The following is a 25863-nucleotide window of genomic DNA, read 5'->3' as shown; positions in this document are numbered from 1 at the left end:
GGCTCACTCAGTGACAAGCCAGTGGACACCATTTTAAGCTGAGTCTGCTCTTCCTACTGCCTTGGTGTTTTTTTTAATAGTCGCAGAGCTCAGGCTGCTAACCAAATAGGTCGGCAGTTCGAATCCACCAGCTGCTCCTTGGAAACACTATGGGGCAGCTCTATTCTGTCCTGTAGGGTGCTATGAGTCGGAAACAACTTGACGGCAACAGGTTCTTTTTTACCTGGGGTTTGCAGCCTGCCTCCCCGCAGACGACTGGATCACCGTTCTCATGCAACCATGCCCAGCCACACCTCCCATCGTCCTCTCTGACTCGTGTGCTGCACTTCCTTCTGATCTCTCCGCTCCCCGTCACGGCCACACTCCTCTAAACAGTCGATAAACCTGACATCTGCACGTCCTCCACCCATTCGCTGGTCAGCCCTCCCGAGTCTGGCTTCCTGATGTGGCCTGTGGCCCTGTGTCACCAAGTCCAGCGGTCAGTGCTCAGTCCCCCTCTTGCCCAGCCTCTGGGCCACAGGTGCCCGCTCACCCCTCTCCCTGTACAGCACGCTCTCAGTCTCCAGAACCCTATGATCCTGGCTTCCTCCTTCACCCACGACTCCTTCCCAGCTGTCCTTGCTGGTTTCTCATCACCCACCCTCTTTAAATGTGAACATTCCTCAGGGCGTGGCCTCAGACCCCTCATCTCTCCCAGGTGATTTCCTTCTTGCTCATAGTATTGAAATCTCACATGCACCTCCAGCTCGTAAAGCTCGGCTGAGCCCCAAGCCAGTCTCAGCCATCTCAAACCTGCCTGGACCTTCAGAGAATTCCTGATCCTCCCCTCCCACTCTCCAACCTGGACCTTCTCCAGACAATTACATTTCAGTAAACTGTCTCCCAATTCATCCATTGGCCCAAGACAGAAGCCTGGAAGTTGCTTCTGCAATCTGGAAGTTGGCTGCTCCCATGCCTGGCACCCTACAGTCAATCAGTCCACAAGTCCTGCTATTTCTATCGCAAACCATACTCCACTTTCACCCACTCCCCTCCATCTTCACTGCTGCCACCCTCATCTGAGCCGCCACTCTTGCCTGGTCGCCTGCAGCAGCCTCCTCACCATCTCCTCCCTTCTATCCTGACCCCATGTCCAGCCCCCATGCACCAGCCACAGGGATCATCTTAGAAAATGAGTGAGATCACACCACTCCCTCCTCATGGCGTCCAGCGGCTTCTACTGCACTCAGGACAAACTGCAAAGACCTCGAATGGCTTACAAGGCCCTTTGTGGTCTGGTTTCTGCTCACCTCCCTCTCCCGTCTCATCCCACCCTGCCCATTCTTTGTGCTCCAGTCACTTTAGGGTCTCTCAGTTCCTAACTTGGGGACTTTATGGCTGCTGTTCCCTCTCTCTGGAACACTCCCCTCTCCCTTAATCTTCCCAGGCTGCTCCTTCCCGTCCTGTAGGCCTGAAGATTCCCTGTTCCCTGTTAGTCTATCTAATGGCATTTTTTTGTTTCTTTCCTAGCACTGATTGTATTTATACTTATTTTCTTGTTTTCATAGGAATGTATGCCCCAAGAGGGCAGAAACCCACTTTCCTTATTCACTGATGTATTACAGAAGCAGTGGCTGGTACAAAAGAGTGCTCAGGAAGCAAATGGACGCAGCCCTTAACTTCCAGGTTGACGTCTGAGACCTGCCTCTTTCTCTTCAGCTCCACATCCCAGGCCCTGCCCCAGCTCTGGCCCCGCCCCTGCAGGGATCGGCCCACTCACCGGATAGGGAAACCAGCAGCACTGATGTGGATGGTCTCCACGAGGCCACAGGCCTCCAGCTGGCTTAGGACCTGCAAGTGTGGGGAGACACAGTGGGCACCTGCAGCATGGGGGTCAGTGGGCCAGGAACACAATCCCTTCAGCCTTCTCCTGAGCCCCTGGCCAGCATGGACTTGCAGCCTCTTCCAAGGCTCGGCTGAGGGGGGTATACCCTTTGGGGCAGTGGAACATTAAGGGACCTCAGAGGAATCTCCTTTCTAGAAAGGGCCCCGGTAGTCCCCAAGTCCCTCTTCGCTGATGCATGGCTTCGGATATAGCCCGGCTCTGTCTCCGCACTTGCAGCAGTACTCGAGGACTCACTAGCTTACAACACAGCCCAACCAAATTTTTCTTTTTTCTTTTTGCAGGCAATAATACGATTCACAGGTGAGGGGCAGAGAGGTTATATTGTGAAGATTCTTCTGTGACCTGAGCAAGGTCTTTACCATACAGCAGAGTGGTCCTGGCTATAAACCCCAAGGCCACACACACCAGCTGAATGTGGGACGCTCTTTAGCATCTCCAGCACCCACACCTCATCCACATCCCTTAGTCGGCTACCAGGAGCAAAGGGCAGCTGCTAGTCACGGGGTGCTTTTGTACAAATTAGAAAAAAAAAAAAAATATATCTCCAGTCAGAAACAGCCTTCCTATGCATGGAATGTAAAGTTAGACACATTTTTACCTTATCACAAAACATGTCCAGTCCTCTAGGCAGCTACAGTCTCTTGCCCAGGCACATGGCTTGGCGGGTAGAGAGCAAGATGGACTGAAGTCCCTACTTGCCTCCTTGGCTAGGCCACTGTGCAGTGCACAGACCACAACACCATCCATGACTGCCCTGCCAGAGCAGGTGAGACAGGCCCTCCTCAGTGTCAGGCCCAGCCCGAGAGAGCCCCTTTAGTCGCTCCATTGGAGCTGACGGTCCTGCTATTCATCCCCCCAGGGCCTTGGTCAGATGGCATGCGTGCAAATCAGCTTTGGCCCAGGGTTAATTACCTCCTCCCTGACGAAGGTCTGTGCCTGGCCTTGGCTGTTGGGCTTGATGCAGCGAATGTAGTGGGGTGTGGTGTCGTGCAGGACCTGCAGTAGCTGCTCCAGGGAGGCCTGCATTGTGGAGAGACGTGGGTCAGGCAGGGATCGGGGCTGCCCAGGGCAACAGCTGGGCCCTGGTTAGTGGCTAGATCAAACACCTTCTCTGGCCCTCCCAGCCCCAAGGCAGGATCCTCACATGCCCTGGGGATCACTACAGTGGGCTTGCACTGAGCATGTCCAAAGCACACTCTTCTCCTAACTTCCTATTGCTTCTCACCTCTGCCCCCAGGGACCCTTCTTGACCTGTGGCCCTTCACCTGATTGGTTTCCCTGTATCTGGTCTCGGCCTCCTCCCCCATTACCCTCCTTCCCAGAGCAATCTTCCTAGAAGAGAAAAATCTCATAATCCCCCCACCACTCATTTAGGCAACAGCTACTAGCATTAAGCCCCTTCTATGGGCTGGAGGGGGTGCCGGGGTCGGCAGCTGCCTCAGAGCTCAGAGTCCAAGCGGCCACACAGATGTTCAATGGGTGCTCTCAGCTGGGGTGCCTAAGGCTGGGAAAGAAAACTGCTAATTATCACACCTGCATTTCTCAGGGTGTGTCCTCAAGGACGTGATAATAAAGCTGAGATGTGATGGATGAGAAGGACTATAAGTGTGGATCAGGGGAGTGAGGGTGGAGTTGAGGGGGCAGTGAGAGAAGGTGGAGCAGTATGTGCAAGGGCTGAGAGACAGAAGAAAGCATCAGAGGTTGGAGGAAGCAACAAATCCGTGCTGGCCAAGGGTAGAGTTTGAGCAGGAAGCTGGAGAATTGGGAATGGGTGGATAACAGAGGTTCATGCGACTATTGCTCTCCCATGACCACCTATCAACAGTGGGTGGGAGGCCTCTACTGTGTGACCCACATGCCCCTGGGCTTCCACCAGACCAGTTATACCCAACAGTCTGTCTGTTTCAGGTCTCTGCCTCTACACTGGACTATACACTCCATGTGGACTGGGACCATTCTACTCAGCTCACCACTGTTCCCCAGCAAACAGCAGCAATCTTGGGAGGTGCTCCAAAAACATTTGTGAGATTGATGAGTGAGCATGAGCACCTCAGGTCGGCACCACCAGACCCACCTTGAACCTGGACACCACGGTCAACACGGGGGCCCTGCTCTGGCCAGAGGGCTCCTCCTGGGACTTCTCTTTGGGATTAGTAGGAAACAGCACCTTGAGCAGGGGGTCCTGGGATTGCTGTAGGAGTCCGGTCAGCTCAGGGGGGACGGGGTCCTATTGGAAAAGGGAAAGGGCAGCAGGTGAGTGCAGGTGGAGCTGCTAGCTGGGCCTGTCCACAGGCAGGTCATCTGTGCCCACCTAAACCCCAGAAGACAGGCCTTCCAGGGGACAGCAGAGACCGAGTCCAAGAGAAGAGCGGGTCCACTGGAGGGCCAGAGACCCGGTCTATCATGAGTCATCTGTAGGTGGATCAGGCCTGGACTAGCCGAGAACTCAGGCAGGTGGGCTCAAGATGGTGATCTGCATTCTGAAAGGATGTTCAGGATGGAGTGGACACGTGATGAGAAATGCTCAGCCTCTCATCTCACCCAGGCTCCCGCGGCCATGGTACAGCCCTCACCTTGTTCTTCTCCACCAGGCCGGCAGTGTGGTAGCACACGGGCCCTGCATAGTGCACCACGATGAAACTGGGCTCGCGGCTGAGCTTGTTCTGGCCCAGGCAGGGCCTGCCTGCCAGGACACTCTCAATGCGCATCTGGAGCTGGGCTGCACTGTTTGGCCGATTAAGGCGGCACTCCTGTGTGGGACAGTGGTGGGCAGTCAGCCATGGAAATGAGAGGGTCTCACCACAACCCTCACAGTCCCACCCTGTGGCCCCATGGCAGCAGAGTTGTCACAAGTATCTCTCCAGGCATATAGTAACCCCGACAGGCAGGGAATGTAGGGACTAGCAGACCCATTTGGCAGACGGGGAGACAGAGGCCCAGACAGCACATGGGACAGTCATCAAGGCTCCAGAGAAAGCCCAGAGACCAACTCTGGTGCTCAGATTACTAGCTGATCCTCCTCACCTCATTCAGGAGGGAGCAGATGCTGATGGGGCTCCCCTCGATGAGATCCAAACAGCTCTGGTTGTCCTGGTAGTTGACAAATGACCACTCCAGGCCCTCAACTGCGTATTCTTCCTAGGGGGCAAAGGCGGGAAGGTCAGGAGGCAGCTGTGGTCTGAGGCCCAAAGAGGCTGGTCCACGGCTGGCCTCAGTACCACAGCACATTCCAGAATAGCATCAAAGAAGGACGAAAAGGCTGCTAGTCAGATCCTAGGATGGGGCTGGAGCCAGGAGGAGATCAGAGGCCCCAGGGAAAGGACCACCCCACCCTACCCCACTCCTCACCTGCTGAACCCGTAGGAAGTGAGCCACAAAGTGCTGTTGTAGCTTCTCGTTGGCGTAGTTGATGCACAACTGCTCCAGACTGTTGTCAGGAAATGACTCGAATCCATAGACATCCAGTAGACCTGTGAGGGTGGGTGAGAACCCATGGGGCCACTGCAGGGGGCAGGTGGGGTGGGGGACTCTAGAAGCCCAGAGCAGCCGAGCTGAGCTGCTGCCAAAGCCTCACGGAGATGAGATGGGATGAGCATGAGGTGGGCAGAGTAATACACCCCTCCCATCCCACACACACCCAGGGTTGTCTCCACCTCACCCCATCCCCCCTCAGGACCCAGAAACAGCAGAAAAGTCAAATGAGGTGTGAGGGGCAGCCCAGGACACCAGGTCCACTTTTGAGTCTGAATCTTCTGGCCCCTCTAGGCCCTTCCTATGAAGGATTCAGGTCCCAGGGAACATTTTCTGTGTCAAATCCACTTTGGAGACCCTGGTCTCTTCTGCCAAGTTGGCGCCTAGAATTCCACCATTCAGTGTGCAAATTTCACTGGTGCCTTTGAGCTTTGCTTCCTCCCCCACTGGACAATCCCACCTAGGTTTCAATGATTTTGACCTCAATCATGTCCTCCAAATCCTTTCTAATCTAGCTCACCCATCCCCCACTACTCTCCTGAGATAGACAAGCACCATCTGAGTCAGCCTGCAGAGCTACGGATGGGTCAGATGTGGGCATTGCAGAGAACAGCCATCTCCTCACCCAATGGTGAAAAGATGAGGAGACTTGGGTACAGAGAAGGGAAAGGAGTTGCCCAGAGTCACAGTGGACCCAGGGTTTCTGACCCTCAGTCCAGGGCTCTATTGTTCTTTGAAGGAGTGCTCCTGGCAGGGTGAGCCCGGCTACCTATGAAAGTGGTCCACGAATCGGGGTCTGCATAGATGCTGCTATTGATGACGGATACCAGCCAGTCAAACAGCCTGTTGGGGAAGGGAGAGTGGATTCTGGTGAGCCTGAGGGGCGGCTAAATTACTTCAGCAGCCAGGGTACCACGCTCTGGAAGGCCCTGCATTCTAAGCCTGACATGTAAGGGGCTAAGCCCTCTCCTCCTTTTTCCTGTCCATCTGTCCTGACCTCCTGCACTTGCAGGCTATCATTGTGCATGTTCCCAGGGACACAGAAACCTGGCCTGTCCTCCCAGCAAGACTGAGCCTGGGACCGATGAGACCCCCCAGGCTAGACAGGGAGTGGGTCACACAGCCTGATACCCAGCTGGGGTCTTGACTAGAAGAGGGTGGTTGGCAGGCCTGGGTTTGTAAAGAACAGAGTTTACTGGGCTCCCCTGCAAAACTCCACCTGTGGAGCCCAGAGCCCAGGGACTTGCCACCGGCTCCCAACTTGGTCCCACACAAGTGGGCCCAAGTACCTGAGATCAACAATGGCACCTTGCACTCTGGAGCCACCCCCATCCCAGAGGAGACGAGGTAGTTACTGTACAATGTAAGGACATGTACAACACTATTAAGGGGTTTCTTCTTTATAATTTTTCTTAAAGTAATTGTTCCACAGCTTTTTTCAATTCAGATAGATTTCAATGCTCTCTTTTTACAACAGGGGCTTCAAATACTCATTAGAGGTACTAAAAAGAACCAAAAAACCAAAAACCCAGTGATGCAATGAACTGACTGATGGTTATCATGTGTAAAATGTCTTGGTCAGAGACTCATTCTGTGATTATCACAGACAATTTATCCATTCATTTTTCAGTGACGTGCAGGCAAAGGCTGTTAAAAATCTTTGACCTGAAATTCTGACGTGAAATTAGCTTGAAAGTGGTGGTAACCAAGTCTCTTGCCAAAATGGTCTAGTCTGGGCCCAGCTGCCTTGGGCCATCTTCAACCCAGAGAATTTTGTTCCCTCAGTGGTGCTTCTCAGACTCTTGATTCTTTGAGAGGTTCTTAAAAGTGGAGCAGGGGGACCCTCTTCCAAAAAGGGTGTCCAAGTTCCCATATGCACGTGTACACATACACACATATATTTTGTCCCATAATTTCAGAGAACTCTGGGCCCCTAAAGCCCTCCTCAGAACCCAGGGTGAGAAACCAACCTTAAGGAGCTCAGACCTGTGGTTTTAGTGTTCGTGAAGCTGTGTGGCCTAAATACCACATGGCCAGAGGGTGAAGATGCCCCATGTAAACCTACCCAGAAGATGCCAGGACCCCTCCACCTCCACCACTGTTCTGGGTTCCCACTTACTGCATAATGTGTTGTCCAAAAGTGTGAGCTGAGTGTCTAGCCCTACCCAGGAGAATACACAAGGCCCTAAGTGAGACAAGGGTACATGGAGACAGAGGATCTTATTCTTCTAAGGGTCTGGAGCTTACCTTGCCAGGGGAGTGCCTAGTAGGCTTTCCTCATTTATGGCCAAGGTCAAGGCAGCCTTCTGTACTGAAATTGGAGCTGAATCTAGGCCAGGAATGTGGCAACTTCCCCACTTAAGAGTACTCAGGAATAGAGGCCAAGAGCCCTGCCTCAGGAAAAACCTGGGAGCCTCCCCCTGCCCTATACCCAGGGGTCTCAGGAACAGGAAGAGGAACTGGGTCTGCTTTATCTGGCCTCCCCAACCCTGCCTGATGGTGGCTGGTCCAACCTTAGATAGGGGAGAATTTGAGGGGAGCACAGGACAGGGCAGGCTGGGCCCAAAGGATCTGCTCACCTTGCATAGACCAGTTTGGCCAGACAGTCCCTGCGGGTGTCACACTCGGCTCGGGAGCAGGGCTTCTGGAACACCTGCTGCTGTCTGCCTGCCCTGATGGTTCTGATCCGCAGTGTCTCCAGCAGTGCATCCTCTGGGAGCTGCAGCAGCGAGGCCAGTGTCCTGACAGAGCCTGCGAGGGGCGGATCCTCCTTAGGCAAATCACCCTCCATCTGAACAGTCCCCTCCACGAGCCACTGAAGTCACCACAGTGGAACCATGACTCCCCTGACTGGCCAGGGAAACCTAGGTTGATGGGTCCAGAGCCTCGCTGAAGGCCCTCACAAGGGGCAGAACCAGGATTTGAACCTGGGACTTCTATGTCCTAGTCCACACTACCACATGTGGGATAAATCTTTTTATAAACTTTCTGACTCTCATTTTCTCATCTGTAAAATGGGGACAAAACTGTCTCCCTGACCAGAGATGGAGTGAAGCGTAAGTTATCCGGGACAGAACCTGAGATTTAATTTTCGTGGTTTGATTGAAGGCATCAGATTCAAAATTTAGTTGGAATGGACTTGATAGCAACTAACAAGAACAAACCTCCCACTCAACCCCATGAACACTGGTGATTTCCTGGGAGGTCCCCCCAGCCCCTCACATTTGGCATAGTCCATCAGCTGGCAGGGCTGGGCCTCATCCTCTGAGTCAGCAAACCGCACATTGCCGAGGTGCAGCAGCCCGGCTAGGACCTGAGGGAGGAGAAGAGGGGCAGGGCAGGAGAGGGCATCAAGTGGGCACTTCTCGTCAACGGCTGGAGCCTAACCTGGGGGTGGGGGGAATCTCTTCTGCTGAATATCATCATGATCTAGAATAACAGTAGTTCCCATTTATTGTTCACCTACTAAATGTCTCTGTCAGGCATAATGTAAGCAAGGTACATGAATCATCCCAATTAATCTTTTCAACATTCCAATGAAGTGTGTGCTGTGATGATGCTCATTATAGGAGAGGAAAAATCACAAGCCTGAGGCCACACAGTTGGTAAAGGGTAAAGCAGGATTTGACCACAAGCAGTCTGACTCCAGATGCCTCCCAGGGCAGCCAGTGGGCGCCCATGTCCACCCACCGTCCATCCCTCTGGCTCCCTGTCCAGGAAGACTGTGTGAGTGGGAACACTGCTCCTCTGTTACTTGTGGACCAAGGTCCCCCAGGGGCTGCAGAAAGGAGACCCCAGACCCAGCAACTCTGAATGATTTGGACCTAATTCCGGGAGAGCAGGATTATCCCTCACCCCTGTCTCGTCCCAGGGTGGGTGCCTCCACACATGCTCCTGGCCTTCTGGCCACAACTTCCCTGCACACACCTCCAACCGGGAGAAGACTGCTATGCCCAGTGGGCAGTGTGGCTGAGGCAGAGGGGCATGCCACCCTCAAACCAGCACCCCTGCCCGGACTCCTAGTGGTGTTCCTCATCCTGGGCTTGTCCCCACGTGCTGTCCTTCTGGCTGAGCTCTGCCCTGGTGGTGCCCACACCAGGTGTGACACCTTCCCTGCTGAGCAGCCCCCATCTGGAGGTGGAGGCCATTTTCCACTGGACTGCCATCTCCCTGCAGCCAGCCTATCCTGTCTTCCCCCCCCCCAGTGCTCTCCTGTGGGGGAGGTGGGAGGCAGTCAGCCCTGTCAACAAAGGCACATGGGGGAAGGGAGGACACTAATGGGGTAAGACGGGCCCCATTCACCTAGGCTAGCATTATGTCCCAAGAGGGATAGGTGGGGGATGGGGGGTAGGAGAAAGATGGTGGGACTTTGGAATTACTAAGTCTGGGACAAAGTCTGTTTGCATCATGGAGGGGTATCTGACCTGGGGCAGGTCATTTTCTCTCTCTGGTTTTCTCATGGGAACAATAATCTCCACACACACAGGAGTGTTGAAAAAGCAAGTGAATGTGACTTTTACATTTAACGTGCTAGATAAACACATGGTAGCATGATTTCTCGTTATGGCTGTTGTATTAGTAACTGACCCAAGCACCTTGCTCTCTGCCCTCCCAGGGGCCCTGAGCTCTGAGGGACACTGTGCTCTTCTCTGTGTCCCTGTCCATCCCCTGACACAGAGGGTGGTCGACTCCCTGGAGACTGCACAGCAGGGTCCTAAGTGATAGATCCGCAGGCAAAGACCAAGTTGTAAGTCCAGGGAAGGGCCCATGAAGGGGCCCCCATGGCCTCTGCGAAGTGTAAGTGGTGTGGCTTTTCTTCTGACCTTAAAGATGTTGTTCTGGGTGGGGGTGTCGATGCCCAAATGGAGCATGGCCTCTCTGGTCACCTCAAAACAATCCTCTGAAAAAGAATCCAAGTCACAGTCCAATGCCAGGGCTAGAGAAGGTCAGTAGGGTGGTGAGGGGTGAGAGAGGCAGGCCCTATGCAGAGTGGGTCGGTGCTGCTGGGCCAGCCCAGGGTGCTGGGTGAGGTGCCCCCTACCTTCCAAAGTCCTCTCTGGGTTGGGCAGCCAGGAGAAGGCAGCTCCCTCAGGCAGGTGCCACTGCAGCCTCTCATTTGCACTGGCTCCTTTGCAGATCTGCGGGCAGGGGCAGGTGGGGGGCTGAGCTAGGGGTACAGGGCAGCCCAGGCTTGCATAGGCCTGGGGCTGGGATGAGAGCAGTAAGAAATGGCAGCAATATCACAAAGGTGAAAGGTCCCTGTAGAGAGCCCAGGGCAGGCACGGGGGCAAGAAAAGAAGCAAACAGAGCTCTGGATCTCCCCAACCTGATGCAAAATACACAGAAATCCCTGCTCTGGGGAAGCCTGTAACCCGAGGAGGAAAGCGCCACTCCTACCCTGGGAAGCCCCCAGTTCTGACTGGGGAGGCATACCCCTTCCCTAAGGACACTCCCATACTGAAGGCAGGGGAGACATACTATCCATGCCTTGATGGAAGCCCTTATTCTGTTGGAGGAGACAGCTGCCATTCTAGGAGCCCCCAGTCTGATGAGGGTGACATAGTTCCCATCCTAGACATACAGTTCCAGTCTCAAGCACCTTCTGGTCTGATAAACCCGAAACCAAACCCATTGCTGTCATGTCAATTCCGACTCATAGTGACTCTATGGGACAGAGTAGAGCTGCCCCATAGGGTTTCTAAGGAGCGGCTGGTGGACTCGAACTGCTGGCCTTTTGGTTAGCAGCTGAGCTCTTAACCACTGCACCACCAGGGCTCCTCTGGCCTGACAGAGGAGGCAAAACTCACACCCAGGTCAAAACTATAGGGAGTCAAGGTCCAGCACAAGGCAGAGGTGCCACACAAGTCCACAGGAATAAGCGGCTGCACTGCTGAAAGGCTGGTGAGGGAGGGGCCGAGGTGTGGGGCAGGTGGGGTGGTGGAGGTAGGTGTCTGAGTCACAGACTTATCTCTGCCCTGCTGGGCAGCTGGGGGCCCACTGGGCAGACCTGGTAGAAGATGTGGAAGTTCCTCTCACTGGAGGCCTGGCAGGCCACTCGAGTTTTCTCTAGTAGGTAGGTCTGGACTGCAGCTCCGGTCATCTGCTGGGCCCTGGGCACGTGCAGATCAGAGCCCATTAGTTGCTTGTTCATTTCACAGCCATTTATTAGGCACTTACTCTGTGCCAGACTGCAACCTAGCAACTCCCCTCCATCACCCGCCAAGTTCTTCCACTCAGCTAACAGCAGGTCCCTGGTAGCCTGGGACATTCCCCTGTACCTAGCTTAGGTGGGAAGGGCCAAGGTCTCTGTGTGTTACTCTGCCCCTTCCCAAGGCAAGAGCAGAAGCTTCAACTTCAGCTCAGGGGCACGGCCCAGAGAGGTGGAAGTTTAACTCCAAGTTCCTGAGAAAAGCTAGAAGCCAGGAGGAACGAACACACAGGCACACTGCCCCGGAATTCCTATGGTCAGAGCAGCTATAGCTCACCCTCAGGGCTCACTGATCCTAAGGAATCCCATACACACACATGCCAGGAGAAGTGGGGTTTTGCCCATAGGAGTGGCCCAGGCTAGACACTGCCCCAACCACTTTCCTCCCATGCCGCCCCCCGCCCAGTATTAGCCAGAGTGGCAGCAGCTGTTACCTGTTCAGCTGGAGCTGGATAAACTTCCCAAAGCGACTGCTGTTGTTATTCCTCAGCGTGCATGCGTTCCCTACAGATCACACCTGTGTTAATACTGCTCCCCCATCTTTACCCAGTTCCTGTGGGTCAAGGTGGCTGAAGGTGCCCTATCTTCAAGTCACTGTTGCTAATTTCCAGGTCACAGGGGACAGGACTAGGAGAAGGGCACTCAGGCTTCAGCAAGTGGCTTTCAGGAGAGTTAGAAGAACTTCTTGGCAAGGAACTGGAATGAGCAAGCCTAGGCAGTCAGGAACTGTCTTCTCTGAAGGGAAGGGGTCAAAAGCAAGCTGTGACTATTGGCTTAGACAGTACGGCACAACATCTGGGCTCTGGTCAGTCTGGACACTAGTTACTGTCTATCCTAGGCCAAGTCCTCTTCCTCTCTGGACCTTCAGGAAACTGGATGGAGTGATAGGATGTAGACTAGATGAGCCATGAGGTCCTCTCAGCACCACTGCTATATGTGCCTGGGCTGGAGGGAAGGAGATGACAGAATGATGTCCCTATATTGGAGGGAAGTCCTAAGGGATACCTGGGAGGAGGTTAGGGGTCCAAGGCAGTGAAGGATACACTCATTCTCCAACCCTCAAAGAGAAGGTCTCAAAGCTCTACCCCTCTCCCAAGTAGAGGCAGATTCCAGAGGAAATGGGACGGAAGGGCTCTACAGAGAACACCGAGCTCACCAAAAGCTTCCATGACGGGGTTGGAGTTCAGGATCCGTTGTTCGATCCTCTCTGCCACCTGGTGGCTCTCCCAGGATGTGGGCGAGGAGGCCACCACAGCATAGAACTTCATCAGGCAGCGAGACGTCCATGTCTGTGACAGAAACAGCCCTGTGGGAGCCGTGCCCAGGTTCCCTTGCTTCTGAGCCTGGCTGAGGGAGCAGTGCTCCCAAGAGCCCTCCTCTCACCCATGCATGCTGCTGACCAAATGGGTGAATGCTGAATGTAACTCTGTGGACTTGGGCAAGGCACTTCCCCATCTGTGACATGGGATGCTCATCTCTGCTTCTCCCAGCTGCAGAACATGCACTTAAGGGATCATAGCAGCACTATTCCCAGTAGCCAAAAGGTGGAAACAACCCAAATGTCTATCAACGGATAACGGATTAATAAATCATGATATATACACACAATGGAATAGTATATAGCCATAAGAAGGAATGAAGTACTGACACATGTTAGTGTGTATGAGCCTCGAAAATATTATGCTAAGTGAAAGAAGCCAGACACCAAAGGTCACAAATTGTATAGTTCCATTTATGTAAAATATCTTGAATAGGTAAATCCACAGAGACAGAGAGCAGATTAGTAGTTGTCAGGGGCCAGGTGATGGGGGAAAGGGAATGGGGAGTAAGTGCTTAATGGATAAGGGGTTTCCTTTTGGGGTGATGAAAATGTTTTGAACTAGATGGAGGTGGTAGTTGCACAACATTATGAAAGTATTAAATTTTTCACTTTAAAATGGTTTACTTATGTGCATTTCACCTCAATTAGAAAAAGAAAGAAAGAAAGAAACAAGGGGAGCTGGCGCAGAGAAGGGACAAGCCCCCTGACTTTGGCTACTCAGTGTCTCTGAGGCCTCACAGCTAACACTAGTTGTTGCCTCTGTGGCAGGCACGGAGCTCCAGAGGCTTTCTGTGCATTTCTCACCAATCTTACAGATGCAGGTACAACTATACAACCCAGTTTTAAAATGATGAAACGGAGGCATAGAAAAATTAAGAAATTTGTTGAAGATCACACAACTAAAAAATGACAGAGCTCTGATTTAAACTCAAAACAAAACCAAAAAAAAAAAAAAAAACAACCTATTTCTGTCGAGTTGATTCCGACTCATATTGACCCTATAGGACAGAGTAGAACTGCCCCATAGGGTTTCCAAGGAGCGGCTGCTGGATTTGAACTGCCAACCTTTTGGTTAGCAGCAGAGCTCTTAACCACTGCACCACCAGGGCTCCAGTTTTTTTTTATGGAGTCCCTTTATCTGTTTCCTTCGATTCCTAGTGTGACTATGACATACTAGGTGTGCTTTTCTTAGTATTCACCCTGTTTGGTGTTTTCTGAGCTTCTTGGATCGTGCTTACTGTCTTTCATTAATTTTGTAGAATATATCTTCTGACCCATGTTCTCTCTCTCGTCCTTCTGGGACACCAGTTACAAGTATGGTGAACCATCTGACACTGTAGGATAGCTCTTGGATGCTCTTCTGTCTTTGCATTGAAAATCCGATGGAATGCAGTTCTACTCTGAACACACGGGGTCACCATGAGTCGGGATCAACTAGACGGCAACAAGTTTGGTTTTGGTTATATAGAAATGAAGCAAGTAAAAAAATGGGACAATTATTAAGCAGAAGGAAAATAGAAATTATACAAGAAAAAAATATACACAGCTCTTCTGTGAATAATGTATACGTGGTCATAATAATGTAAATACTGCGTATTGACTTAATTAGAAATTGTGATATAATCACATATGGAGTATGGGGACAGGGAAATAAGGGCTAAGTCCCCATCAAAGTAGGAAGCTAAAAAAACCTGAAAAATCGGAAGTAACAATATACGTACGTGCCTTAGAAATATGGACATAAACATTCAAACTGCTAAAAGATGTGAAAGTAGCTATCTCTGGAGAGAGGGAATAGGGTTGAGAGAGATGAAGCAGAGTTGCTGTTTTTCTTTGTAAGCTTTATAGTATTGCTTAATTTTCAACTATGTAGCTATATTTCTTATTTAAAAATAAATTAAATTTTAAAAATATACCAGGCTAAGCCCCTGGCCACAGCGACTGCTCGATAAAGGGTTGCTGAGCTCTGGTTGCATGGGTCAGGCCAGGTCCAGCCTCACCTCCCCTGAGCAACTCTGGGGACAGTGAGCTTTGTCAGTGAAGCTGGGCGTCAGCTGCTTCACGGGCCCCTTTGATAACGGCTCTCGGAAATATCCTCTCCTCACGCGAGTCCCAGCCCTCACCGCTGCAACTTACTGTCTTCGTTTGTTTCTTTGACTGTCTTTCATGGTGAACTAAGAGCCCCCTGAGAGCTGGATGTTCCATTTTTTATCTGTTTCTCCCCTTGCACGCCTCAGTGCCTAGCAGGTGCTCAGTGCTCACCCATTCTCTCACACGTGGGTGTCAGCAGAATAAGTTCATGGTCCAAAGAATCTCTTGTGAAGGTAAAAGTGCCATGGAAAGTGTGGGGCAGCTGGGTGACGCCGGGCAAGAAGGTGGTGAGGCCTGGGCCAGTAACGTCCTCTGACAAGCTATACAACTCCATGCCCATCCCTGTGCAACATTCTGTCTCAGCTGTTGTGGTTCTGCCACCCAGGAGCCACATGGGACACCAGGGGCTTCTGTCTGCCCTCACAGCTGGCCCAATGCACTACCCTTGCCAGCATGGGCAACCCCAAGGGTGCAGGGTGGACTACTCCAATAAACCCTTTCCCACAAGTAACACCAGTACCGTTGGAGGAGCACTGCCATGTGCCAAGCATGCCACCAAGTGCTTTATGTACACCAGCTCAGATAACCCCCACAGCAGTCCCACGAGTTGGGTGTTCGTCCTCTCCTTCCTGCCATTTTGCAGGTGAGAGAACTAAGGTTTGTGGAAGTAAAGTGCCTTTCCTGATGTGCTCTTAATCACTACGCTGTAATCCCTGATAGCTGGCCTTTGTTTTTGATGGCATCATAGCTTGGAGTGACTTCAATGAGAAAATGATGGCCCAGAGATAAAATTATCTCACCCAGGGTTCTATCAGAGCTAGTGGTAGAGCCTGGACTAGAACTCTGCCTCTTGACTTCCTGGCCAGTATTTGCCCACCAAGTACACTGACTCCCTGCTTGAGCCAACCTATCTGGGAATGACTAGGCAGCAACCCAGCCAGTCATGAAGCTGACATGGTGGGGAAGAGGCCCTCCTACCTTTCCAGCACCACTCTCTCCACTGACAACAATAGACTGGTTAACTGGTTCGATCAGGCTCTTGACATTCCTGTAGGTCTGTTCACCCACAGTGAAGACATGGGGCTTCAGTTTCTGAAACATCAAGGGGTGAAAGGTCAGGTGAGTGAATGCTTTTCTACATGGAGTAGTTGGCCCAATGATGGCTGAGAAGGGGAGGCTGCCAATAGCAGTGCCGGAATGCTTCCTCCAGAAAAATTTCCTAACATATCAGTGTCAGGCCCAACTGTGGGACCCCCATGGGGGTTTCACCCGCACATCTTCTCTCAGCCTGGAAGCAGTTCTGGCCTCAATCAGTCTAGGACATTAACACTTTATGCTCCTGTCTTACCTAGACTTAATAGTTAATAGTTTTATTGTGCTGTTATTTTGTTATTGTATTTTGCAGCTTGCCAAGGACACTGCCAAAGAAGTCTGTGCATTAGTTGGACGGTTAATCTTACTTTATAGATGAGACATCTGGGTTTCAGAGGAGTTAAAAAAGTCTCAAAACCACTCAACAAGTAAGTGCATCAATGTGATTTGAAGGCCACTGTTCTCCTTTCCTTCAACAAATATTCATTAATTGTCCTCACATCATGCCGGGCACTGGGGAAACAAAGGGGACCGTGACATGGCTTTTGCCTTTGAGGAGATCACACCTAGCAGGGCAGGGAGGCAGGTAACACAGCTGGTGAGATTCGGGTCTCTTAGGATACAGTTCCCCTGGAGTCCACTGGGACACTTAACCATGCATGAGCTTCTTCTGGAAGATCTCTCCATCTGCAGGATGCCTAGCCTGGCCGGCACCGCCAGCATCTGATCACTTCCCACAGCTTCCTGAAGGGAGCCATCCCCCTCTCCACCTGCCCTTGCCCCAGCCACCTCTCACCTGGACTATTACAAAGCCTCCAACTGCTCTTGCTGCCTCCTGTCTCACCTTCCCCAGCCTGCTGAGTAATTATTCCTACAGCAGGCTCTGTTCACACTCCCATGTCCACCCCTGGTGAAGAGACTTGGTGGTCTCTCTGCCTGCTGTGGTACTTCAGTCCCTTCACCAACTGCCCCGCCTTACTGCACCTTTCTACCCTCATCTGCTGCCCCTCTCCCCACAGCTCCCCTCCTCCAGCAAGTTTGTTCTCGCCTCTCCCTGAACACATCATGTACTTTAACGCCAATCAGCCCCTTCCCTCCCTGCACCGCCACCCACCTCCAGAGAAATTTACTTGTCTCAGCAGAACATGGGCTGAATTTTCTAGGGCAATCCCTGTGTCGTGTAATTTTATTCTTTCCAAAAAGGTGGGTTGTTAAATACACAAATATACCCTCATAAATCCTTTGCTATTAATAAACCACAAACAGGAACATAGAAATCCTTTATCCTATGTCTTCACTTTAGGCTCCAAATTCAGTTAAACAAACACTTATTTACCCGCTGCTGTCCTGTAGCCAGTTATTTATGTGTCCAAAACTCTGTGAGCTCCTGGTGGCAACTTCCTCTTAGCCTCCCTCAAGCCAAGACGGCCTGGTCACCAGGAGACTATGAATGACTGCATGGCTGGTGGACAATGGGCTGGGATGGGGAAGCTACAGGGAGGCTGAGGAGGAGGGTGGGGAGCCCTAAGGCCATGCAAAGCTGGCCAAGCCTTACCTGGGGCTGAGGCGCAGTGTGGTACTCTCTCATCAGCTCTGGCGAGTAGAGCTGAGGGACCGGCTTAAAGGGGTTCAGAGCCACTAGGGTGCAGCCAGCATTGGTGTAGAAGGTGTCTGTCGTGTACCGAGCCTGCAGGCACCTCAGGACTGAGGCACAGGCACCATTAGCAAAATCTGGCTTAAATGTTGACATAACCTCATACAGACACACATCCACCTAAGAGCCCTCCCTCTGCAATTAGCCAACTCCCATTAGATGCCAGCAGTTCCATGAAGAATAGGTATAAGATCTAATTAAGATGAGCCCTAAATCAAGAGCAAAGCCTGCCTTGGGGAGCCCAGGTTCAGTCGCCAGGCTCCCACGGGCAGAAGTCTAGAATAGCCCACCTGGCTACAAAGTCCTGCCGGCCTGTCTGTGCCCAGGGAAACTGGGCCAAATGTCCTCATCACACACACCTCCACCCACTTGGAGACAACACTTTTAGGGGGAGGGAAGCCCATACCTGTCTCTAGCGTCACAGGATTCACCTTGGTGAGGTCATCCAGCTGGTACAGCAAGGTCTCCCCACCCAAAAAATCCTGTAGGTCTCCTCTGAGGGGTTCCCCGCATTGGGCATCAGTGCCCAGACTGTGGCCGTTAACCTGGAAAGGAATAACACGAGGGCCATGAGGGCTGGGACTCAGACCAGCTGGCAGCTATAGAAAGGGTAAGAGTCTATACAGTAGAAAGAGAACAGGCCTCCAGTATCATAGTCTGTTTGGGTTCAAATTTCAGTTCTGCCACTTACTAGCCCTGTAAGCCTAAGTAAGTTACTTAACCTCTCTAAGACGCAGCTTCTTTATTTGTAAATAAAGAAAAAGAAACCCAACTCACAGGGCTACTGGGAAGAAAAATAAGAGGAAATATACAGAGCACTTAGTGCCTGGCACAAAGCATGTAATCAATAAATGCAATCCCCCTTCTCTGCCAAGAGTTCCAGCCAAGTCAGCTTCCAGACAGCCAGCTATCAGCCTTACTGGGACTGGCAGGGGTGAGGCCCAAGGGGGTGACTGCTATGGGAATATCACAAAGGAAAAGATCCATGCTCTGTGTCTTTTTTGAAAGAGATCATTCAGCTTATAATGAAAAAGCAGAGCCGTATCTTCTTCTCAGAGAGGTAGCTCCATGCCCTCATCACCTCCTCCCGGAGCTTAAATTTAGTCTGGCAAGTTCTTTCTGCTCTGGGTCTATTTGAGGGGAAGCTTGGTTCAGAAGGTTGTATGAGGCCAAGAACGAGCACTATTTTAGTCATCTAGTGCTACTATAACAGAAATACCACAAGTGGATGGCTTTAACAAGCAAATTTCTGGAGGCCAGAAGTCTAAATTCATGGTGCCAGCTCTAGGGGAAGGTCCTTGTCTCTTTTGAGCTTCTGCTCCTGGGTGATCTTCATGTGGCTTGGCATCTTCCCCCATCTATGCTTCCTAGCTTGCTTGTTTAATCTCTTATATCTCCAAAGGGATTGACTTAAGACATACCCTATACTAACCCTACCTCATTAACATAAAAAAGACAACCCATCCCAAAAGGATTATAGTCACAAGCATAGAAGTTAGGATTTACAACACATATTTTGGGAAACATAATTCAATCCATAACAGGCACCAAGGGGAACAGGCCCGTTTACCCTCACCCATCCTCAATGTCAATTGCATGTTTCCTCTCCCTACTTTCCTCCTATGGTTCTGTCTCCTTGGGTGCTACAGAGAAGATGGGGTGGGGAGTAGAAGACAGGGACTCGGCTAAATGTGCTTTTGGAGTAAGAAGTCTATGAGGTGACATGAGTGTAGGTTTCCAATAAGACTGGTGAATCCTAAAGGTTCAAACCCCTCAGAGCAACAAGCCAAGGTGCCCAGTAGAGTTTCTTTCCAAAGACGTCCGAGTTTAGGCCACCATTAACACACAAGGCAGGCTGCTGACTTCCAGGATAAGTGCTAAGGTCAGCACATGGCTGGATTCATATAATCCCTGTGCTCCAGGAAAAAAAATATCACTCAGAGAACAAACGCTGCCACAAGTTATGAATAGTTCTGATTCAACCAGAAAAGGAGTCTAGACTGAAAAACTAGATTTTTTGGAGTGTGCTGTCACATTGTGGGGATTGCAACTAACGTCACAAAACAGTATGTGTATAGATTTTTGAATGAGAGATTAACTTGAGCTGTAAACTTCCACCTAAAGCACAATTTAAATAAATAAATAAAAACATCAGTTATACTAATTATTGTAATTTTGTATTTATTTCAGTTATCTCTTTCTGCATAACACATCTCACCAAAATTTTGTGGTTTAAAACAACAATGATTTTTCCTCAAAAAGTTAAACATAGAATTATCATATGACCCAGCAATTCCACTCCTAGCTATATACCCAAAAGAATTGAAAGCAGGGACTCAAACAGACACTTAACATCAATGTTCATTGCAGCATTGTTCACAATAGCCAAAAGTTGGCAACAACCCAAGAGTGCATCAAGAGATGAATGGACAAAATGTAGTATACCCATACAATGGAATATTTTTCAGCCATAAAGTGAAACGAAGTTCTGATACACGTTACGACATGACAAACCTTGAAAACATTATGCTGAGGGAATTAAGTCAGACATAAAAAGACGAATATTGTATGATCTCACTCATATGAAATCTTTAGAAGAGGCAAATGCACAGAGACAAAAGTTTATTAGTGGTTACCAGGGGCTGGGGGAGGGAGGAAATGGGAAGTTATTGCTTAAGGGATACTGAGTTTCTGTTTAGGGTGATGAAAAACACTTACAAATGGATAGTGGTGATGATTACACAACATTGTGAATGTAATTAATGTCACTGAATTGTGCACTTAAAGACGGTTCCAATGGCAAATGTTCTGTTGTCTATATTTTATCACAACAAAAATTATTTAAATTAAAAAAATAATGATAAACAAAGAAACAGGAAGCGAGGAGTGCCCAGCCACCGCTCCATTTATCCAATGCCAGGGAGTAAATAACTGCTGCTCTCGGCCCGACGTCTGGACCTGCTTCTCTGCACACTGCTCGTACCACGTTCCCCAGTCCCACTGCCCGAGCCACACGCACCCTTTTCAGGGCCTGGGACATACTAAGCTTACCCGCTTTGGGGCCTTGGCATGGGCCTGGGATGTTCCTTCAGGGTCTTGTCATGGCTGCTGCTTGTTATCAGTAGGACCTCAGCTTACATGTCACCTTCTCAGGGCCTTCCCTGACTATTTAATCTAAAGGGACCACCCAGCCACACCCGACCACGCTTTCAGGGATTGTTTGTTGCTACAACATACTCAATGAGGGCAGAGGTTGTTCAGTGGTAGAATGCTTGCCTTTCATGCAGGAGATGTGAGTTTAATTCCTGGCCAATGCACCTTAAGCACAGCCACCACCCATGTGTCAGTGGAGGTTTGTGTGTTGTTCTGATGGTGAACGGGTTTCAGTGGCGCTTCCAGACTAAGACAGACTAGGAAGAAAGGCACTAAAATAGTGTAGGAAGAAAGGCCTGGCTCTCTACTTCAGAAAATCTGCCAATAAAAACCCTATGGAGCACAGTGGTCTGATCTGCAACCCATCATGGGGATGGCACAGGACCTGGTAGTGTTTTGTTCCATTGTACATGTAGTCACCGCGAGTCGAGGACCAACTCCACGGCTGCTAACAACGACATACCCCAGTCTGTCCTGAGTGATAAAAAGGCACTCAGTGAAAGCTTGTTGATGACTGGACAAGAAAACCCCAAGCCACCCAGGGAGAGTGTAATCATACTTGATGGAGAGGGAGAAGAGATGTGGTGAAAACACAACTCAGATGCAAAGTGGGCCAGAGATGTCATTGTAAGGGTGAGATGAAGCTTAAGCGATGGGTTTTTACTCAAGGGAAAGGAGAGCCAATGCCTTGCAATGACAGAGAAACCAAGACTTCTGAGCAAGGCACCACCCTACAGGAAGCAGTGCTTCAGGAAGGCAGTTACTGTTCCTGGACAGTGGGCTCATCTAACACTAACACACTCCACTTCCACCCCCCGCCTCCCAGGAAAAGAGATTTCAAAGCAGATCTTTTTCCCCCCTTGAGTGTCTCCCTGCTGAGCAAAGAAGTCTAATGTATTACCAATTCATTTGCTGGCATTTAGCAGGGATTCTTTTTATGGTTGCAGAAATTAATGCCACCAGAGGATTTTTCCTGCCAAAATCTGTTAAATGGCATAATATTGCTATTAAAACATATAATGTATAATGAAAGAACAAAAGCTAGATTTTTTTGCCTGGTTTGAATTGCCTGGGTTTGAATACTGGTTCAACCACTTATTAGTTGTATAAATTTATGTAAGTTTCTTAACCTCTTTGTGCTTCAGTTTTCCTCATCTGTAAAATGGGAATGGTGATAGCACCTACCTCATAGGTCTAAAAAACAAAAACCAAACCTATTGCCATTGTGATTTCAACTCATAGTGACCAGAAAGGACAGAGTAGAACCGCCCCATAGGGTTTCCAAGGCTCTAAAGCTATATGGAAGCAGACTGCCACATCTTTCTCCCACGGAGGGACTGGTGGGTTCGAACCACCAATCTTTCAGTTAGCAGCCAAGCAATTAACCACTGTGCCACCAGCACTCCTTATACCTCATACGTACTACACCTCATAAACACATAAGGTACATGAAAAGGTACCTGGTGTAGCCTCAAAAAATGTTAGTTATTATTATTCTTTTAAAAGTGGTTCCTACGGCCTCTGAGTGGCACAAATGGTTTGTGCTCAGCTGGTAACCAAAAGGTTGGTGGTTCAAACCCACGCAGCAGCACCGCAGAGGAAACAGGCCTGGCAATCTGCTTCTGTAAAGATGACAGCCAAGAAAACCCTATGGAGCAGTTCTACTTGTAACACATGGGTCTCTCCAAAGTCACAAACCAACAAGAAAAACAAAATCAACAACAAATAAAAGTGGTTCCTTTAATTAGACAATATATCAGCGGCCTTAAAGCTATGCATTCTCCTTGAGCCTGCTGTTCCACGTCTAGGAAATGATCCTAAATAAAGGTCATAAGAATGTTCAGTGTATGCAGAGTTGTTATTAATTGTAAAAAATTGAAAACAACCAAAATGTCCAAATAGTGAGTTGCTTAAATTATAGTGCATCCATACAATGGCATAAAGCACATTACAAAAAAGTATGACACCTTTAAATGTTTTTAAAATATTTATTTATGAAAAAAAAAAATCCTAGGATATTCTCTAAAATGCTGTTTATCTCTGGGTGGTGCAATTATGAATAATTTTAATGTTCCCTTTATCTGTATTTTCCAAATTTCTTAAAATGAATGTGACCGTGAATAAGTCACTTAATCTCTCTGGGCCTTATTTCCAAAATGAGAATATGATTTAACATCATATATATAATACTGTATCTATCTCATGGGGATATTGTGAAGATTAAACAAAAATTACACGTGTAAAATTCTTGGCTTATCGCCTACCACACAGCAAGAGCTCAACACAGAATAGCTGCTAGTATGGTTATAGTGAATATTACTGCTTTTTAAATAAGAAAGAACAAATTAAACAATAAAAAAGCCCAAAGCAGACAACTGTCCCACCTGCTTCTCTCCAGCCCTCAAGCCTATTTTATGAGCTAAGTAGCTGGAAGAAGGTCAAGCAGCACTGGCTACCATGGCTCCCCTGGCTGGCTGGCCCCACACTCGGTTATTCTGCTGAGTCTCAAGCACTTACCTGCCGGGGGTGCCACTAGATGGGTTGCCATGCAATTGGTTTCTCTTATATATGGCCTTTTTGGCCTTGGGTTTACAATTCTGCCAAAATGGTTGGCTAGGCCATAAACTTGCAAGGGATTGGTTAGTTTACTGTGCAACTAGGGTGTGCACAACCACCCAATAGGATCAAGTGACCGTGTAGGAATTGGCCAATTACTATGCAAATTGAATGACTATGGTCTACAGAGGGGATTGGTCAGTTCGTGGTCTGGCTGGAAAGGCTATGTTTTGAAATTGAATATAAAGGCCAACCCCACAGAGGTTGAGGGGGACCTCAGTACCATGAAGAAGAGCCTGGAACAGAGCTCATCCCTTGGACCCGGGGTCCCCGCACTGAGAACCTCCTAGACCCAGGAGAGAGAGAGCTGTAACACTAAAGACGGTGAGAAACGTTGGTAACCACAGCACAGCCCAGTGGCAGAGAAACAGCGGCAGCAGTACGAGTGGCGGGAACTAGGAGACGGGTGAGGGGTGACTGCAGTGGGCTTGCCAGCCATGGAGCAAGAGAGTTGAGCCCCTTGAGGCAGGAGACTTGTTGGCAGAGTAGGGTGCCTCTGGGCGCTTGCCAGTGGTGCTAAAGAGCTGTAACCCTTGTCCCAGCAGGGCAGAGGCCAGAGAAGGGCCTGTTGGCTGGCATGGCCAAGAGAAGGGCTGCCTGCCTGTGGGCACAGCTGAGAGAAGGGCTGCCTGCCAGTGGGCACAGCTGAGAAGAAGCTGAGAGCTCTCCTGGTTGGAAGCTATCCTGATTAAAGAACTGTATCCCGTCTCCTAAGTCATATCCTTTTATTTCCAAGTTGATCCCGATCCTGAGTTGTAGCCTGTTACTTTCCTAATAAACCACATAATTGTGAGTATGATCTGTGAGTTATGTGGCCATTGCAATGAATTATCAAACCCAGCAGAGAAGTAGAGAGTGCTGCAGGGAGGACAGCTGGTGAAAAAGTTGGAGCATGGAGCTATGTTTGACCTCTACCTCACAGGAATCAGCTTTGTGCTGATCTTGATTTTCATCTCTCCTCCTGAAGATAGACAGGCCCTGATGCTAGATGATACGGGTGTACTCTACTATACCACCTGGAGGCCAGGGACCATCTTAAGCATCTGCCTCAGCTCAGTGCCTGACAACACTTGATAAAAATTCAGCAAATATCTATAAGCCTGCATATGAAGGATACTATGGGTATGTGATGGAGCTCCACAGTGAAAGGTGATTTGGAATCCTGCAGGCCTGGGACGATGACAGCCTTCCCAGGGAGGCCTGGAGTAAGGGCAGGTTTCATATCCTAATAGCAATGTCTGGCATGTACTCCATGATCCACTCATCAGAATTCTTCTATATTTCCACACAGGTCATCTTCTCTGACAGTTCTGTACAGGCTGACCTTTTTGCCTGGAATATTTATTTTCCTTCTTCTACCTGGCTAACTCCTTCTTATTTTTTAAGGCTCAGCTTCAAGGAACACCTCCTCTTGGAAGCCCCAGGGTTCCACTGTGCCTCAACAATTCAGGCTGGCAGGGACACCTCTCAGCGCTCCCTCTCCAGTTCAGGTTTGTATGGTCACCAAAGTACCCTAAGGATTCCTTAATCCATCCCACCTTACACACCTCAGAAAGAGCTAAAAACCGTAACAGGATAAATTCAAATTAGATGAGAGAGTTTCTTCACTATTAAGGGTGAAAGGCAATGGAGAAATTAAAGACCTTCAAGGGGTCTTTTCCCTCCTCCCTCATGTATCCAGATAAGGGCAGTGGAGCCTTTATTCAGGCAAGCAAAAGCTGAAAATGCGTCTCAGGATCTAGGTTACTTAAAAGTGAGGTTTTACCTGCTGGAGCATCCTGCTTCAATGTGGTCAGCAAGGGTTCTGAGTTGTAGGCACGTGGAGTGCTATTCACCTGGTCGTGGAGTACAGGCTGGGGCATGGGTCCAGCCAAGGGCTCGGTTCTGGGGGAATGTGAGACAAGTCACCCTGGAGCCTGGGGTATAAGAGAGAAGACAAAGGCCACACACAGGTTAAGGCTTCTCCAAGGTGATTCACTCTCGCTCCTCCCACTAAGCCAGAGAAACTGACCTGGGACCAGGGTGGCACTGGGCAAAGAGGGAGAGTCAGCCCTGTCCTCTGCCAAGTAGGGAACAAGGGAAACTTTTACAAGAGCATCCAGAGGCTCTCTGGGTTCCTTCTGCAGCATCAGTGCCAATTCTGCAGGGGCTGGGGTGGGGCTGCAAGTCTTCTGTGTCACTGTGCCATGGAGGACATAGAAGACACTTGGGAGACAGAGAAGCCTCCTGCCCTATCCTCTGCTACACAGAAATATTCTATTTCAGTGTAACCAGCAGCTGGTAGGGTGGGGAGGCTTGAGTCAACCCATGATGCTACAGGAAAGCTGTTGTGTGGGAGGGAAATCACAGCTCAGCCATTCACTGGGTATGTA

The 25863-nt window shown here is 49.9% G+C and overlaps 1 protein-coding gene across 2 annotated transcripts in view; it reads right to left on the bottom strand.

The window, feature by feature from the left end:
* Window positions 1-25364, bottom strand: part of MYO19 (myosin XIX) — a 31133-nt gene extending 5769 nt beyond the window's left edge. Inside the window, exons 1-18 of one of the 2 annotated variants that reach the window (XM_004378094.2) lie at window positions 25257-25364; window positions 18129-18267; window positions 17624-17772; window positions 15955-16068; window positions 12721-12853; window positions 11999-12068; window positions 11364-11466; window positions 10398-10494; window positions 10180-10256; window positions 8579-8669; window positions 7936-8107; window positions 6126-6199; window positions 5234-5355; window positions 4910-5023; window positions 4459-4635; window positions 3960-4112; window positions 2798-2905; window positions 1760-1830 (exon numbers count right to left, since the gene is read on the bottom strand). In XM_004378094.2, the coding sequence (XP_004378151.1) occupies window positions 1760-1830; window positions 2798-2905; window positions 3960-4112; window positions 4459-4635; window positions 4910-5023; window positions 5234-5355; window positions 6126-6199; window positions 7936-8107; window positions 8579-8669; window positions 10180-10256; window positions 10398-10494; window positions 11364-11466; window positions 11999-12068; window positions 12721-12853; window positions 15955-16068; window positions 17624-17772; window positions 18129-18267; window positions 25257-25268 (1976 nt within the window). In that variant the 5' untranslated portion in view covers window positions 25269-25364. The remainder of the gene's footprint in view (window positions 1-1759; window positions 1831-2797; window positions 2906-3959; window positions 4113-4458; window positions 4636-4909; window positions 5024-5233; window positions 5356-6125; window positions 6200-7935; window positions 8108-8578; window positions 8670-10179; window positions 10257-10397; window positions 10495-11363; window positions 11467-11998; window positions 12069-12720; window positions 12854-15954; window positions 16069-17623; window positions 17773-18128; window positions 18268-25256) is intronic. The other variant, XM_023732682.1, reaches the window with a different exon arrangement.
* Window positions 25365-25863: the final 499 nt, after the last annotated feature.

The sequence above is a fragment of the Trichechus manatus genome, unplaced genomic scaffold (assembly GCF_000243295.1).
Source record: "Trichechus manatus latirostris isolate Lorelei unplaced genomic scaffold, TriManLat1.0 scaffold00054, whole genome shotgun sequence".
Classification (NCBI taxonomy): domain Eukaryota; kingdom Metazoa; phylum Chordata; class Mammalia; order Sirenia; family Trichechidae; genus Trichechus; species Trichechus manatus.
Note: the sequence above shows the minus strand (reverse complement) of the source record. Positions and strands in the feature narration are given on the sequence as shown.